Source organism: Rhinoderma darwinii, chromosome 1 (assembly GCF_050947455.1).
Source record: "Rhinoderma darwinii isolate aRhiDar2 chromosome 1, aRhiDar2.hap1, whole genome shotgun sequence".
NCBI lineage: Eukaryota > Metazoa > Chordata > Amphibia > Anura > Rhinodermatidae > Rhinoderma > Rhinoderma darwinii.
Genome location: NC_134687.1, coordinates 82465323 through 82479037, shown reverse-complemented (window position 1 = coordinate 82479037; position 13715 = coordinate 82465323). Strand labels below are relative to the sequence as shown.

General features: G+C 41.1%; 1 protein-coding gene across 6 annotated transcripts in view; it reads right to left on the bottom strand.

Annotated features, from left to right (window-relative positions):
- The window catches only part of ZDHHC2 (zDHHC palmitoyltransferase 2), a 155420-nt gene that overhangs the window by 95444 nt on the left and 46261 nt on the right, over positions 1 to 13715 (bottom strand). For 2 of the 6 annotated variants that reach the window (XM_075860118.1, XM_075860120.1), the window contains one exon: positions 11596 to 11622. In XM_075860118.1, coding sequence (XP_075716233.1) covers positions 11596 to 11622 — 27 coding nt within the window. Of the gene's footprint in view, positions 1 to 3191; positions 3421 to 5322; positions 5558 to 11595; positions 11623 to 13715 lie in introns of those variants that run through there. The other 4 variants (XM_075860119.1, XM_075860117.1, XM_075860116.1 and 1 more) reach the window with 4 other exon arrangements.

Genomic DNA, 13715 nt, shown 5'->3' with positions numbered 1-13715 from the left:
GGAGCGCCGATCACAGCTGAAGATACAGGGCGCTCAGCTAAGAGCTTCTGCACCTTTGATTCCGCGACAAAGCTTTGGTATGTCTCTATGACATATCAAAGGTTTGATGAAAGTGAGGTTTCTCTTTAAAAGGTCCAAGAAGTAAGGTTTAGACTTATGCACAACATTGGACTAGGGGGATCACCCCAACAATTATTCATTTATATAGAACATGCTCACTTTTACTTGCACTGTAAACTCTGCTGTTTTCATTGCACACACAGGTTACTATGGATTAATAGGATATTAGTGAAATAACCCAACAATAAATAATTTATTTCGTAACACTTGATGGTTTTTTTTCTCCTCAGGGACAAACCTAAATAGATTGAAAACTGCTAAAAAAAAACAACAAAACAACAGTTTTTCTCAGTTTTCTAATATGTCTCAGATTAAGGCCGTTTTTCCGAGCCGTGCTCCCATTATAAAGTATAGTAGCACGGCCCATAAAATAAAAAAATAGAACATGTTCTATCTTTTTAACGGCACGGGCACCTTCCCGTGAGAAAACGGGAAGGTACCCGTGGCCAACAGAAGTCTATGGGCCCGTTATTTCGGGTCGTAATTACGACCCGTAATAACGGGTGTTTTTACGGTCGTGGGCATGAGGCCTACCCCTGATGGATTAAAATAAAAATAATAATATGAAGCTAATGACTGCAGTTTGAGTACCATACTACTTAGTAAGATCATGATAACCTAAGATAACCACTGCCAAGTCAGCTACACATGGAGGTCGGCTTCTCTGCCTCATGGGTCCTATTGTGTCTAGGGCTTCTTGTAACTTCATAAATTGTGCCCCCCAAAGGATCTTCCATTCTGACCCTGCCTGTAAACAGTGTCCATTGGTGTTGAACATACTTGGTCAAAAATGTTGTGCAGCAAATATATGCAGGAGACCATCACGATGCTCACATCCAATGAAAGAACAATCTCTTTGGTCAATAACTTCCTGCTCTATCACCTTCCCTTGTGCAGCTTCCCTTAAAGGGAGTCTGTCAGTATATTTTACTCTACCAAACGGCTGTCACCACTATGTAGCTATCAGGTAACGGATTAGGGACATACCTGTGTTCCTGCTTGCATTAATGGAAAGTCCAGCATCTAGCGCTTCTACGCCTCCCCTCTCTTATGTAGTTGTGGTTGGAGCGCTAGATGCCGGACTCTTCCTGGGTCGGTGGACACAGCGCGCAGCAGAATAAAACTTATTTTTTCCACTAATCCAAGCAGTAACAGCAGGAACACAAGCATGTCCCTAATCCGTTACCCGGTGACAGCCGTTCGGTAGCGTGAAATCTACTGACAGACTCCCTTCAAAGTAAATTTTGTCAAAAACAATAGCATTATACAAGTGAGAGGCAGACAGAAATGTGGGTTATATGAAGTGTGTATTATGAAGAGGACTATGCACTGTTCTCGTCCTGCCATACATCCTTTATCCTCATACCTTAATTGCATAGGAATCTATAATCCGATTATATCTATAGGCAGCATAAATTTCTATGAGAAAAGCATCTTACATACAAAAAATAAAACATTATAAGGGGTTAACCTACGAAAAACATTTATCACCCATCCACTGCTGGAACCCCCATCAAACACTAGAACGGGGGTCCCGAGCCCCCATGTCTCCTCACTGCATGACTGCAGGCCTAATTCATTTATCTCTGCATCATATTGACCCAGTTAATGGAAAGGGAAAAAACAAATAAAAGTGACAAATAGGCACAAAAAGTCTCACTAAATACTATTAAACAGATGTTACAAATGCTTTTCGTGCAGTATTCAGACAAGATCCTTTCTGTAGTGACTGTAATACCATAGCATCTGGAGACAGATTAGAGTCACAATTAATATCACAGACAGGAAAGCCATCATAGCAGTTTATATTGAAGCAATCAGGAAAAAAACTGTACAATAAAAAAATAAAAAAAAATACAATAATAACTAAAGAATCTTGATGAAATAAATGACACAAATGTGTGACACAAAAGGTGTATTATTCTTGATTAGAGAAACTAAGGAGATTAAGACCTTCCTTGTCATATTCAGGTCAGGTGCCGGAAAGCATCCTAATTCCTGACCTCAATACCTACACAAACATAATTCAAAATAGCAGTGTAAAAACAGACTGCTAATGACATGAAACACAAGTTTCCAAAAATGTAAAGGTAAAAATATGACAAGGAAATGTGATTTAATAGGCCCTCCAAGTAAACACGGAAATATGATTGTGGATGCCAATGACTACCTTCTGGACAACTGTCAAGTCAGCAGTCTTCCCCATGATTGTGTAGCCTACTGAACCAGACTGTTGGACCATTTAAAGGCTTAGGAAACCTTTGCAGGTGTTTTGTGTTGATTAGCCAATTAGAGTGAGACACCAGGAGTCTACAATCTTCAACTTTTACCCAATATTCTAATTTTGTGAGACACTAAATTTTGGGTTTTCATTAAACGGTTAGCCATAATTATCAACATTAAAAGAAAAAAATAATGGAAATAGATCCCCTGGCTCTAGCAGGGGATTCCGCTCCTAGAGGCAGCCCCTTACGTCACTGTCAGCAATGCTCTGGCCGGGGATTCCGCTCCTAGTGGCGCTATCTACAGGGGGTGCAGAACTATGCTAGGTGTCCCTGTTTCCCCACAGACCAGCTGTTCTGTACTGTATCATTTTGTTCAGTAAGGAACAGCAGTTCTGTGGGGAAGCAGGGACTCCTAGCACCACATATGACTATGATGCCAGGAGTCCCGTTCACATGTACTGGGGTCGGGCCAGGAAATCCGGCCGACACAAGGACCGATCACGGCCCGGCCACGGTCATGTGAACCGGTAGAGGCAGAGCTGGGACAGAACAGGGAGCAGGTGAGGCGCAGTTTCTCAGACAGGGCGGACCAGGCAGGCGGCAAGGTGGATCTTCCTCCTGCAGCATGGCGTGACGGCGCCACTATGGAAACGATTCAACTATTTTGTTAAAAACCAGAATCATCAGAGGCCTTGAGGGCGAATTAAGCAGCCCTACTTCCAGTATAAAAAATAAAAATTATACACCGATCAGTCATATAATTAAAACCACCTGCCTAATAATGTGTAGATCCCCATCGTGCCGCCAAAACAACTATGAATCGTCAAGGCATAGACTCCACCATACCTCTGAAGGTGTCCTGTGGTATCTGGCACCAAGATGTTAGCATCAGATCGATTAAGACCTGTAAGTTGTGAGGTGGGGTCTCCATGGATTGTTTTTCCAGCACATCCCACAGTTGCTCAATCGGATTTAAATCTGGGAAATTTGGAGTCCAAGTGAACACCTTAAACTCTTTGTCATCTTCCTCAAACCATTCTTGAACAATTTTTGTAGTGTGGCAGGGCAAATTATCCTATTGAAAAAAAAAAAGGCCACTGCCATTAAGGAATTCCTGCTGCAATGAAGGGGTATACTTGGTCTGCAGCAACTGTTAGGTAGGTGGTACAAGTCAAAGTAACATTCACATGAAAGCCAGAATCCAAGGTTATCCAGTAGAACATTGGCCAGAGCATCACACTGCCTCAGTCAGCTTGACTTCTTCCCATAATGCATCATGGTGCCATCTCTTGCCTAGGTAAGTGAGGTACACGAACCCACCCATCCACTCTATGGTCCAGTTCTGATGTTCACGTGCCCATTGTAGGCGCTTTTGTCAGTGGACAGGAGTCAGCGTGGGGACTCCGTTACGCAGTAAGTTGCAATGCACTGTGTATGGACACCTTTCTGTTATAGCCAGCATTTTTCAGCAGTTTGTGCTATAATATCTCATCTGTGGGTTAGAACCAGATGGGCTAGCCTTCGCTCCCGATGCACATAAATGAGCCTTGGGTGCCATTGACCACTGTTGGTAGGTATTAATCACTGCATACCAGGAACACACCCAAAAAAACACTTTTGGAGATGCTCTGACCCAGCCATCTAGCCATCACAATTTAGTCCTTGTTTAAAGAGGCTCTGTCACCAGATTCTCAAATCCCTATCTCCTATTGCATGTGATCGGCACTGCAATGTAGATAACAGTAACGTTTTGTTTAAAAACGTTCATTTTTGGCCAAGTTATGAGCTATTTTATATATATGCAAAAGGTTTGAAATGGACAACTGGGCGTTTTTTTTTTCGTTATGTCCAACTGGGCGTGTATTGTGTTTTTAACTGGGCGTGTTTACGTGTATGACGCTGACCAATCAGTGACCAGTCAGCGTCATACACTCCTCTCCATTCATTTACACAGCAGCGATGTGCAGCCACATACACAGAGATTAACGTTAATCAAGTGTCCTGATAATGAATACACATGAAATCCAGCCTGGACGTCATGTGTATTCAGAATCCTGACACTTCTGAATCTTTTCTGTGAGATTTCCAGCAAGGGAAACAAAATCTCGTTTACCTCCGTAATCTCGCGAGATTTCGTTTCCCTTGCTAGAAATCTCAAAGGAAAAAAGAGTCAGAAGTGTCAGGATTCTGAATACACATGACGCCCAGGCTGGATGATCATGTGTATTCATTATCAGGACACTTGATTATGTGGCTGCACATCGCGGATGTGTAAATGAATGGAGAGGAGTGTAGGACGCTGACTGGTCACTGATTGGTCAGCGTCATACACGTAAACACGCCCAGTTAAAAACACAATACACGCCCAGTTGGACATACCGGAAAAAAAACGCCCAGTTGGCGATTTCAAACCTCATTTGCATATATATAAAATAGCTCATAACTTGGCCAAAAATGAAAGTTTAAAAAAAAACAAAAAACTTTACTGTTCTCTACATTGCAGCTCCGATCACATGCAATAGGAGATAGGGATTTCAGAATCTGGTGACAGAGCCTCTTTAAGTTTCTCAGATTCTTTTGCACCCAATTTTACTGCTACCAACCGATTTACTTCAGGAACTGACTGTTCACTTGCTGTATAATATATCCCACTCCTTGACAGGTACCATTATAGCAAGATAATCAATGTTATAGTGGTTTTAATGTTATGGTTGATCCGTGTATATACTAGAAGACTGGGTTTACACTGTTTTAACATGCATTTTTTTGTTTTGGTAGAAAAATTCCTATTGAGAAACATGGAAGTCTATCAACAGAAAAAAAACACAAAAAAACACACACACACACACACACACACACACACACACACACACACACACACGTTAAAAATGCAACAAAAACACACAGTGTCAACCTAGCCTAAGCTTAACTTCACACATGCCGAATGGCATCCTCTTTTTGCCGTGCAGCTAATTACCATTTCGCCATGCACGTTTTAGAGCGGCTTTAGACCCCTTCCCGATCCTGGATGTACTATTAGGTCATGGCAGCTGTATCGTTCGCGCTCCATGACCCAATAGTACGTCTCGGGAGTAACGGCCATTTCGGCCGTCCTCCCGACACATACAGGAGCTGTGACAGCTCCTACAGAGGGGACCGATCGCTGTGTCCCCGCTGATTAACCCCTTAAAAGCCACGTTCTATAGAGATCGCGGCTTTTTAGGGGTTAAGCTGCCATCGCCGGCCTGCTACGCGATAGCGGCCGGCGATGGTGACTATGGCAACCGGACACCAAACAATGGCGTCCGGCTATGCCATAGACGGAAGCCTAGTGGGTCCTGACAACGTCAGGACCCACTATGCTTGCTGTCAGTGAGTAACTGACAGATCTAATACACTGCACTACGCATGTAGTGCAGTGTATTAGAATTGCGATCAGGGCCTCTTGCCCTCAAGTCCCCTAGTGGGACAAAGTAATAAAGTTAAAAAAAAAGTTAAAAAAAAAAAGATGTGTAAAAATAAGAAAATAAAAGTTTTTAAAGTATTAAAAGTAAAAATCCCCCTTTTCCCTTATCAGTCATTTATTATTAATAAAAATATATAAACAAACAAACTATACATAATTGGTATCGCCGCGTCCGTAACGGCCTGAACTACAAAATTATTTCATTAATTATCCCGCACGGTGAACGCCGTAAAAGAAAATAATAATAAACCGAACCACAATCACAATTGTTTGGTCACTTCACCTCCCAAAAAACAGAATAAAAAGAGATCAAAAAGTCGCATGTACCGAAAAATGGTCCTGATCGAAACTACAGTTCGTTACGCAAAAAATAAGTCCTCGCACGGCTTTATTGATTGAAAAATAAAAAAGTTCTGGCTCTTAGAATAAGGTAACACAAAAAGTGAATGATTGTTTACGAAACGTATTTTATTGTGCAAACGCCAGAAGACATAAAAAAAAAAAACTATAAACATCTGGTATCGACGTAATCGTATCGCCCCGCAGAATAAAGTGAATATGTCATTTATAGCGCACGGTGAACACTGTAAAAAAAAAAAAGATTAAAAAACAAAAGTAGAATTGCTGTTTTTTAGTCACCACGCCACCTAAAAATAGAATAAAAACTGATCAAAAAGCCGCATGCACCCCAAGAAAACGACAATGGATTCCTCAAGGGGTCTAGTTTTCAAATTGGGGTCACTTTTGGGGGCTTCCCAATGTTTTGGCACCACAAGACCTCTTCAAACCGGACATGGTGCCTAATTAAAAAAGAGGCCTCAAAATCCACTAGGTGCTCCTTTGCTTCGGAGGCCGGTGCTTCAGTCCATTACCGCACTAGGGCCACATGTGGGATATTTCTCAAAACTGCAGAATCTGGGCAATAAGTATTAAGTTGCGTTTCTCTGATAAATCCTTTTGTGTTATAAAAAAAATGGTATAAAGAGGATTTTCTGACAAAAAATGTTTTTAAAATTTCACCTCTACTTGGCTCTAAATTTCTGTGAAACACCTAAAGGGTTCATAAACTTTCTAAATGCTGTTGTGAATACTTTGAGGGGTCTAGTTTCTAAAATGGGGTGTTTGATAGGGGTTTCTAATATATGGGCCCCTCAAAGCAACTTCAGAACTGAACTGTAACCTAAAAAAAAATAAATGAGGCAATACTTCGCTTCTTACATTATACTGATAATGAGCCGTGCCCACCCCGAGATGACCCCAGTTTTGACCGTTTGTATAAACGGAGACCCCTATTAGACCGTTCCAGTGCCCGGTTTTCCCAAGCATACACCCCCGAGAATTGTATTTCTATTGATGAGTCCCTGGTACATTTTAAAGGGAGGGTTCAATTCCGCGAGTACCTGCCGGGTAAGAGGGCAAGGTATGGCGTGAAGATGTATAAGCTGCGAGAGTGCATCAGGGTATACCTACAGGTTTAGGATATATGAAGGAAAGGCCACCCCCAAACCAGACTGCATCCTGGACTACAATAGGTACATGGGAGGGATGGACTTGTAAGATCAAGCCCTGAAGCCCTACAGCGCCATGCGGTGTGGTATAAGAAGCTGGCCGGGCACATCATAGAGATGGCTTTGTACAATGCGTACGTGCTACGTCGATGTGCAGGCCAGACGGGAACTTTCCTGGAATTTCAAGAGGTGATTATCAAGAACCTAATCTTTAGGGACCAAGAAGGGGGGGCACCCAGTACTTCTGGAAGCGGGGCCACACGCATCGTACCAGGGCGGCAACACTTTCCAGGAGAAGTTCCCCAAACTGGCAAGAAGGGAAAAAGTCAAAAGAGGTGCAAAGTCTGCTATAAGAGGGCAATAAGGGATGACACAATATATCAATGTGACACGTGTCCCGAATTACGAGAGCTCTGTATGAAAGTGTTTTAAAATTTATCATACATCCCTCGGTTTATAATTTACCCCAATTTTACTTACCCTGATGCACTCCGCACAGCTTATCCCCCCTCGTCTTTCCCCTCTGAGCCCTGCTGTGTGCCCAGGCAGCTGATAACAGCCACATGTAGGGTATTGCCATACCCGGGAGAACCCACATTACAGTTTATGGGGTGAAGGTCTCCGGTCAAAATGCTCACTACACCTCTAGATGAATGCCTTAAGGGTGTAGTTTTTAAAATGGGGTCACTTCTTGCGGGTTTCAACTGTACTGGTACCTCAGGTGCTTCTGCATACATGACTTCGCACTAGAAAATCCCCAGTAGGCCAAATGGTGGTCCTTTCCTTCTGAGCCCTCCCATGGGCCCAAACAGCAGTTTATCACAACAAATGGGGTACTGCCGCACTCAGGACAAATTGGGCAACAAAATGGAATATTTTATTTCTTTTGAAAATAAGAATTTTTGAGCTAAAATTACATATTATTGGAAAAAATATATTTTTTTTAAATTCCCAGCCCAATTCAAATAAGTTCTGTGAAGAAACTATGGGGTCTAAATGGTCACATTACCCATAAATGAATTCCTTGAGGGGTGTAGTTTCCAAAATGGGGTCACTTCTGGTGGGTTTTCATTGCTTTGATACCTCTGGGGCTCTGCAAATGCGACATGGCACCCGAAAACTAATCCAGCAAAATCTGGACTCCAAAGAACACACAGCGCTCCTTTCCTTCTGAGCCCTCCCATGGGCCCAAACGGCAGTTTATTGCCACAAATGGGGTATTGCTGCACTCAGGAGAAATTGGGCAACAAAATTGAGTATTTTGTTCCCTGTGAAAATAAGAAATTTTGATCAAAATTACATCTTATTGGAAAAAATTTCATTTTTTTAATGTCACAGTCCAATTGAAATAGGTGCTGTGAAAAAACTGTGTGGTCAAAATGCTAACAACAACCATAAATGAATTCCTTGAGGGGTGTAGTTTCCAAAATGGGGTCACTATTGGGGGATTCCTACTGTTTTGGCACCTCAACACCTCTTCAAACCTGGCATGCTGCCTAAAATATATTCTAATAAAAAAGAGGACTCAAAATGCACTAGGTGCTTCTTTGCTTCTAGGGCTTGTGTTTTAGTCCAGGAGCGCAGTAGGGCCACAAGTGGGACATTTCTAAAAAACTGCAGAATCTGGACAATACATATTTAGTAGTGTTTCTCTGGTAAAACCTTCTGTGTTACAGAAAAAAAAATGAATAAAATTGAAATTCAGCAAGAAAAATGAAATTTGCAAATTTCACCTCCACTTTGCTTTAATTCCTGTGAAATGCCTGAAGGGTTAAAAAAAACTTTCTAAATGCTGTCTTGAATACTTTGAGGGGTCTAGTTTTTAAAATGGGGTGTTTTATCAGGGTTTCTAATACATAGGCCCCTCAAAGCCACTTCAGAACTCAAGAGGTACCTTAAAAAAAAAGGCTTTTGAAATTCTTAAAAATATGAGAAATTGCTGTTTATGTTCTAAGCCTTGTAACGTCCAAGAAAAATAAAATAATGTTCAAAAAACGATGCCAATCTAAAGTAGACATATGGGAAATGTGAACTAGTAACTATTTTGGGTGGTATAACCGTCTGTTTTACAAGCAGATGCATTTCAATTCTGAAAAATGCAATTTTTTCAAAATTTTCTAAACATTTTGCAGTTTTTCACCAATAAACACTGAATATATCGACCAAATTTTACCACGAACCTGAAGCCCAATGTGTCACGAGAAAACAATCTCAGAATCGCTTGGGTAGGTTTAAGCATTCCGACGTTATTACCACATAAAGTGAAATATGTCAGATTTGAAAAATGGGCTCTGAGCCTTAAGGCCCAAACTAGGCTGCGTCCTTAAGGGGTTAAGCGTAGATGATATTCACTAAAAGTGCACATTTCCATGCTGTGAAGCTTCGAAGAATGCTACTGAACAATGCAGCTATATATAGTGGTGTGATTATATCTGCTGGAGCTGATGCTGCAGAACGGTGCTCTAAAATGCTCAATCCTATTCTGCAACATGAACTTTTGCCAACCTAAATTAACACGGTTGATGTAACTCGACTCTTGGAAATGTACCCAACCTGTGCTGCAAATTAACATTTTTGATTACTTGACTGCAGACGTTTTCAATGGCTAAAATCTGTAATAAAGTTATGCCATGATTACAACAACGTTTTCATATTACATGGCTACATGGACTTCCATAACATCTCAGCAGTGCCACAGGCTGATCGCCTGCATGCCACGCCGCATTGATGCAGTAATTCATGCAAAAGGAGCCCCGACCAAGTATTGAGGGCATATACTATATATACTTTTCAGTAGGCCAAGATTTTGGTATTAAAAATCATTTTTGAAATTGGGTTTCCATTAACTGTTACCATAAACATCAACAATAAAATCAAGAAATGCTGGAAATAGATCACTCTGTGTGTAATGAATCTATATAATAGGAGTTTCACTTTTTGAATTGAATTACTGAAATAAATTAACTTTTTGATTATATTCTAATTCATTGAGAAGGACTAGTATATCTGCCTGCATTTGATGGGTGGGTCAAGGTTTCCTGGCAATGTTGATGAGTGGATGGATGAAGTTCAGTAAAAATATTTTCAGAGTAAAAAAAAACAAAAACCTAAAATGCCAGAAGCAGCAGACGATAAGGAAGAGAGTAACACGTTACATATCACAGCACCTGACAACACCACAAATCATAATGGATTTAATCTACCAAAATAAACCTCCTCTGCAAAACAGTCAGGTACATGTTCAGAAGGGTTTCAAATACTATGTTCCAATGTTGTGTTTTGACCCACTAAATAAATTGTTCATGTACCTTCCAAAGGTGTACAGGCTACCAACTTCTGCATTTAATAGCTCAGTTACAGTTACTAAGGCTAGGAATCCACGGCAACTTTTGGTTGTGTGGCAGTTGTGACTATCATGCAACCTCAATGTTTTTCATGCGTCCTTAAGGGGTTAAGCACTGCAGTTCCTTCATAGTTTGTCTGTGTAGGAACTGGGACCACCTCTGGGATCACCACTAATTGAGAAAGCTCCATTAACCTAATTTAATAGTGCTGCAGTACAATGTAAAGGACAGCTGAAAGATTTATGCTACATTCTTGTACAATAGGCCAAAATTTTACTATTTAGTAATACAAAGCGCACTAGTCATCAATAAAAAAAAAAGAATAAGGCCTCATGCATACGACCGTAGTGGTGTGCACGGCTGTGATTTTCGGCTCGGACGGCCGCAGAGTGTCACCCGCGGGCCGGACACATGGCCGCGTGCATTCATTTCTATGAGCCTGCAAAACACGGCCGTAATAAGACATGTCCTATCTTTTTCCAGTTCAGGCTCCAGGGTAATGCACGGACCGTTAGTGCACGGTAATGCTGCGAGGCATCTAACCTCCCATCGCCAGCAGTAACTTTGGTTTGGAGGGTAATGATAAGTTGGAAAAAAATACTAAAGAAACTGAAAACCACCCACACACTGCAACTTCAACATTTGACCATGGCAGTCTCTACTGACATACACTTCTATGTTTCTGGCCATTTTCCCCAGATAATGCTAAAAAAAAAATAAGTTTTCATTCTTATCATACTTGACCACATTACACTTGTCACTTTCTAAAGTTATCAAGTCACACAGTGAGGAAAAGATTTTGATCATGAATGTTATAGTTATTGTGCTCTAGGTCATTCCCGACAGCTTGGAACGTTTGGAAACTTTATACACACGTCAGACTGAATTTAACTTCTTGTAAGCAAAGCAATAAGATTTAAAATCTAACTCACCTTTCTCTCCAATATTGTCCATGGACACTGTAAAGACAAAAGCAGACATTGTAGCATCACCAATCAGACACCTTTTCTAAAATAAATTTGTAAATCCATATTAATTACAGGCTTAGGTACTAGAATTAACATACCATCAGCAGTTTAATTCTGAAGAAGGACATAACTGATGTATAACCGTAGTAGGTAACGGATCCAGGATTTTCATCCTAGTCCTCCATGTTTGTCGTAATGGGCCACATAGACTTACAACAAAAAAACAAGTGCTTTTGTATAATCTCTATGAATACCACCGATGTACAGATACAGGACACTCCAGAAGTAAAACATCCTTAAATATAACCTTAGTGCAATCGACTTATTCTCTACCTAGGAATATCTGAACGTCAGATTTTCTCTTAAAGAGAAGGTGGCAATCATGAAGTTAATACAAGTAATATTTTTGTCAATTATACAGATCCATTATAAATGAGTAAAATATCTGTGGTAATGAACAGTAGCACCTTGTCCCGAGATCACACCGGTTTAGTCGTTCTGACTGTAGGCAGATACTTTTTATAAATCCTGGTACACTGATTCATAGTCTATTAACATCGCTCTGCTTCACCCTGAACAATTACATATGAATTATATTTAACTTACCCATCTGCTAAGCAGTGAAGAATCAAATCGGCATAATCCCTCACCCCCTCTGCTTGTATACGTAATTAGGTAAAAGGTATCGCGGTTTATTATCTTACCAGGCTCTTTATTTTAAAGTTAGCTGATCAATTCCGGGCAACCATTTGGTCATGTGACTTGCACTCCGACTTCCCGACTCCTACAGCGTCTGCTGTGTGGACCGTAAGGCCAGTCTCTATATGCAATCCTAGGAGACTCAAATCAAGGCTCTCATAGGCTTGCATTGAGAGACTGACTCCTGGTCCACACAACAGAAGTTGTCGGCCTGGAGCGAAGCAACTAACTTTAAAAAGTTTGTGTAACACCACACATATTTGGCATATACACAAGATGTGCCATAAATATCTAATAGATGTGGGTCCTACATCTGGGACCCACACCTATCTTCCGAACAGGGATCCCCTGACCTGCCAGTGGCCGCCTCACCAGGCAAGTCGGGGTTGGAGGACACAACGCCTTTAAAATAAAGTGCCCACTAAAGAGAAGGAAAGTCCCTACCTTTTACCTAATCAAGTATACAAATGAAGGGGGTGGGGATTTTGTCAGGGTGCTTCTTTAAATTCCAGCCGTATAAAACAAATGAATAATAAGTTTTAGCACAAACATAGGAAAATATGGTGCCACTGTAAAATAAACTTGGCAGCGCAATTTATTTTATTTGGGTGCCAAATACGCTTTCCCATTTAGAAGAACCTATTCAAAATTATAAGAGTTCAGGCCTGTATTAAAAGCATCTCTCACTGTATTTTAAGACATCTATAAGATGCTCTTGTAAAAAGAAAGACAGCTTAGTCCCAGTGATATCCTGATCCAATACAAGTGTGCATAGTATCTATTATACTCCCACCAGATCAAAATCATTGTGTATTTCTAATGATAGTACATGCATTCGCTGCCAAGCTGAACAGGGCACCATCTTAAACGCAGTATGGTCCTGTGAACAGGGGCGTAACTAGGAAAGACTGGGCCCCATAGCAAACTTTTGACTGGGGCCCCCACTCCGCTGGGTAACACACAACCCCCCCTTGTAGATAGTGCCTCCCTATAGATTCCACCACACAGCGCCCCCTATAGATAGCACCATACACAGCCCCGTTACATAGTTACATAGTTTGTACGGTTGAAAAAAGACACATGTCCATCAAGTTCAACCAAGGGATAGGAAAGGGGAAGTAAAAAATTTCTACACATAGGAACTAATATTTTTTTTTTCTATGAAATTATCTAAGCCTTTTTTGAAGCCATCTACTGTCCCTGCTGTGACCAGCTCCTGCGGTAGGCTATTCCATAAATTCACAGTTCTCTCAGTAAAGAAGGCTTGTCGCCTCTGCAGGTTGAACCTTTTTTTCTCCAGACGGAGGGAGTGCCCCCTTGTTTTTTGAGGGGGTTTTACATGGAACAGGATTTCACCATATTTTTTGTATGCGCCATTCATATAT